Genomic DNA, 4316 nt, shown 5'->3' with positions numbered 1-4316 from the left:
TGAATCGAATGAATTTTTCACACTAATCCAAGTCGCACCGTAAATAAAATTAATGTTTGAATCGAATAAATTTTTACACAAAACTAATCCAAACCGCACCACAAACTCCCCTAAATATAACTTGTCTGAAATTATATAAACCCACCACAAACACCCCCAAATATAACTTGTCTGAAATTATATAAACCTAACAAAAGATATCTATACAAAAATATTTACCACCTTCTTTAATATTTAAATTTAAAAGCATATTCTTGTTAAAGACAATACACCCTTATAATTTTCTATCTTAAAAAAGTGAAATTTGCGCCAAAGATTTCTATTTTTAGAAAATAAATAAAAAACGCCTCCGACGAATGTGTTTTTCCTTTCCTTTCTTTTTTTGAAGAAAAATTGAAATCACCCTACCAAGTTAATTTTAAAAATGCATGTATGAGCTGAATAAGCCAAGCTTGATTGTGTTCTGTAACCTGAGCTGTAACTTGCTCAAGTAAAAAGTCAAGCCAAATAAACAAAGAAGGAAAATACATTACTTGAAAAAATTATTTAATTGACAAAAAAGTTATGCATAACACCACAAAACCCTTTAAAAGAAAGATGTTTTTAAATTTGACAATTTTAAATTGAAAAAGCAACTTGAGTTGAATAAGCCAAGTTTGACTGTTCTGTAACTTTTGCAGGAAATGTTAACAAAATCCCACAAACTAACTAAATCATATCATTTCTTTGCAAACACATTTTCACAAGCAAACATAAACTCAAGTAACTATGCCAAGATAAACATCTTCATTTCCAAAATACATAAATAACTAAACAAAATAAAGATTGGACTAATATTCTATTGGTGAATGTCCAAAAATATCAAGGGTATACACATCTCAGAAGCAAGTTGGATGTACAAGTTGTGTCTGTATGCTATCATCAAACTGTGTATATTCACACATCACTCATCTAAGATGATGATGATGATGAAGATGAAGAATCATATGGTCAACAATGTCATAGTTGCAAATTGTCTATTTCTTCTAGGGGAAAGCTCGTGTTATCTTGTCCACCTGTGTTCCAAAGAAAACTTGCATACTTTGACATATAGTAAGTATTGCCCGGTTCTGCTTCCAATGATTGAAGATATCTGAGTTCTGCTGCCCAAAGATCCTTTCTTACCATCCACAAGAAATCAGCATATCTGCTGAATGCTTCAGCCTCCGGCGACTCTGCTAGCACCGAACGCCGGTAGTACTCTTCACTCCTGCAAATATTCACATTCAATGTATCAAAAAAATGGTGGAAATTAATCAGCAGTTGAATGCTTCCAAAAGGGTAAAAGAAGATGTACTTGAGAAATGCATTAACATGCTTTCACCAAAGATATTTACCATACCCAAGAAGACAAGTTTTGTATTAAAACCAGAAAATGTGTTTGATGCTCCTAAAGTCAGCAAAGAACTGTACTTTGTACCATTTATAATTTGTAACACTAGTCATTATATTCAAGTTTTTCATACATTGAGACTTGGATAAGTAAATTTTTTTCAATGAACTTCTTTGAGTCACCCATAACAAAACCTAAACAAAATATATAATGATGGAATACAAGACTCTGCTCAGATGCAAGCGGTATAAGCACCACCTTTTCTATCTATGTATTCCTTTACTCACAAGTCACACTATAAGCAAACTCTACACGACCCTCTAACCCAAATACTTTCAACTCAAAATCGCTTTATTGAAATTGGGAAAACGAATCAAATGCTAATTACTAATAATGACAGTTCATTTACATAAAAAAAATGAGAACATAATATATTATAAAAAAAATAAGGTTCTTGAGAAACTCACCTATCAATGTCACGAGCAACAAGGAAAAGGAAGTGTCCATAGTTGGAAAGCAGAAGAGAATTATGTGGTGACAAGCGCAAATGCTTTTGGTAATACAGATCAGTGGTGACATACTCCTCATATTGATCACTTTGAAGCTCCACAGACAGAGGTGACACAAATCTTTTCATTGTTTCATGGTCCAAAACCTCATTATTATCTAGCCCTTTATGCATAATTGAAGCTTCTTCAACCATGGAGCGCCACAACATCTCTTCCTCTGCCAATCCTTTATCCTTGCTATGCTCGTCTTGTTGAGTCTCAACACCAACTTGTTCTGAATGTCTCAATGGTAGAATGTTTGTAACCATGGAAGGAGGAGTTTGTGCCATAGAGAAGACAGAGAAGTTGGCTAATAGGACCATGACATCGACCATTAGAGTTGGGGTCTTGCAGAAAACCTGTTGAAATAGCCACACAAATGAAGTATCCATGTCAACCCTCAACTTGTCCATGACACCTTCAAAGTCCTCAAGGAACATGCTCTCCCTTGTTTGCAAGGCATAGTTTTGAAGCTGGTGGAAGATAAACAACATGGAAGAGAAGGCCTTGTTTACAGAACAATAACTCAAATCACTTGCCTCCTTCAAACTCTTCTGCAATTGAAGCTTCTTCCTGATCATCCTAATGGAAAAGGGAATCCCCACACCCTTCACTCTCCTCTCAAAACTCAGCCTCAGAATCTCTTCTCTCTCAGGCCAGCTAGGTGGCTCAGGCTGGATTCCCAGAAGAGAAGGTTCCAGAAGATCAGGCTTCATGGAAAAAAAGCTATTCACTTCTCTATTTTTGGAATTGTCTGAAACGACAAAAGCCATTTCCTTTTCATTCTCATCACCATGATCATCATGATTGGCGCCTGCATGGTGAAAAGGGATGCAGCAGACACGATTTTCTCTTTGCACCCTCAAATTCCTGATGCATGGAGATGTGAATCCATGAACCAAACGGCATGGCATGATGGCACTGTTCTTGCTACGAGTGAAACTTGCCAGTGGCAGAGAAGGAACTGAACGCGGTGCCTTCCATGAATGAGATAGAGAACAAGGGGTTCTCAGTTGCCAACAATTTGAATTTGGAGAGACCCTTGAAGCCATGTTCAAAAATGCCAAGTTCTTCTTCCAGGAAACACAGAAAAAGATGAACCACACTTATAGACACAGTATCAAACACCTAGAGGGCAATCATCATTAACCTTATTAAATATTAATTAAAATCATAATGAAGTTTACTTTTTTCCCCCTTCTCATCAAGAATCCAATGATCCCAACCAGCTCATGACAACTTTTAGTGAAAAATATAGAAATCGAAATGGGTGAGGGAAAAAAAAGGGACCCTTTTTTGACAAAAAAGGAAGCAAAGATCAAAACTTCAAAAGGGACGTGAGAAAATCAAAAAAGGGAAACTTGGGATTCGAATAACATTGAATTTAAAGGTGAAAAGAACAAAGATATTTTCTTTCTGTTTTTTAGGAAATTGATGGGAGAGTTCAGAGAGTTGAAGAAGGTGGTTCAGGATAGAAACACGTGGTTTTCTAAGGAACAAAATCATCAAACAAAGAAGCAGGTTCAGGAGAATTCAAGTGTATTGGTGTTGGGTGTTGAGATCTAAAAATAAATAGGGAACCAGAATTGGAACTGTCAAGAGGTGTAATTTTATTATTTTTAGTTTTTTTTTTATTGAATACATTTTTAGGGTTTGAATGTAAGTAGCAGAACTGAAGGAGTGGATAACACGTGGGACCTGATTACCTGAACGACGTGGCAGTAAGATATAGTTTGAAGATATTTATTCCACTTTTTGAGCTTTTTATTATTTTTTAATAATTTTTATATGTTATTTTATTAGGTTTAGTCAATATGTATTTTTTTTATATTATGAAAGTTATTATTAATAATTTTTTTATAGATTTTACTTTAATAAATAATAATAAATATATTAAAAGTTTAATTTTTATATTTTTGACATAAATTCTTTTAATTAATAATACTATATATATTTTAAATATAGTATTATATATATATAAAAAACTTAGCCACTTAAATAGTCATTAATATATAATATATATTGAAAAAAAATGGTAAAAGGTCATTAAAATTTATTAATTTTGATCATTAATTAATTATTAATGTTTAAATGTGTGAGACTAAAAAAATTGAGTTAATAGTCAAGTGATGATAAAAAATAATAAATTTTTATAGTCGTATTTCTCATATTAAAATACTAAATATATAGGATTTAGATCCTCTAAATTTTAGATTTTCACTTTAGAAAATAAAGTTAAATCTCTCACCATTGAATGTTTTCTCTCTTATGTTTTTTCTTGATCCTACCTATAAAATAAATGGTGATAAATTATACTTTACCTCTAAAGTAAGTTTCAAAATTTAGAGAATTCAAATCCAAATATATAAGATAAACTACTAAAATATCTTTAAAAT

At 32.8% G+C, this 4316-nt stretch overlaps 1 protein-coding gene across 1 annotated transcript; it reads right to left on the bottom strand.

Moving 5' to 3' along the window:
* Nucleotides 1–767: 767 nt before the first annotated feature.
* Nucleotides 768–3635, bottom strand: LOC112702424 (uncharacterized). Its single transcript, XM_025753439.2, has 2 exons — nucleotides 1840–3635; nucleotides 768–1249 (listed from the first exon to the last, which is right to left on the bottom strand). Exons 1-2 carry the CDS (start codon nucleotides 2970–2972, stop codon nucleotides 1000–1002), a joined length of 1383 nt encoding a protein of 460 aa, XP_025609224.1. The 5' UTR covers nucleotides 2973–3635; the 3' UTR covers nucleotides 768–999.
* Between the last annotated feature and the right edge of the window lie 681 nt (nucleotides 3636–4316).

This window comes from Arachis hypogaea, chromosome 7 (assembly GCF_003086295.3).
Source record: "Arachis hypogaea cultivar Tifrunner chromosome 7, arahy.Tifrunner.gnm2.J5K5, whole genome shotgun sequence".
In the NCBI taxonomy this organism is placed as follows: domain Eukaryota; kingdom Viridiplantae; phylum Streptophyta; class Magnoliopsida; order Fabales; family Fabaceae; genus Arachis; species Arachis hypogaea.
Note: the sequence above shows the minus strand (reverse complement) of the source record. Positions and strands in the feature narration are given on the sequence as shown.

Coding starts and splice junctions, on each gene's coding strand:
- LOC112702424 (XM_025753439.2), bottom strand. CDS start 2,972: ATGGCTTCAAGGGTCTCTCCAAATTCAAATTGTTGGCAACTGAGAACC. Junction 1,250..1,839: donor GTTGCTCGTGACATTGATAG/GTGAGTTTCTCA, acceptor GAATATTTGCAG/GAGTGAAGAGTACTACCGGC.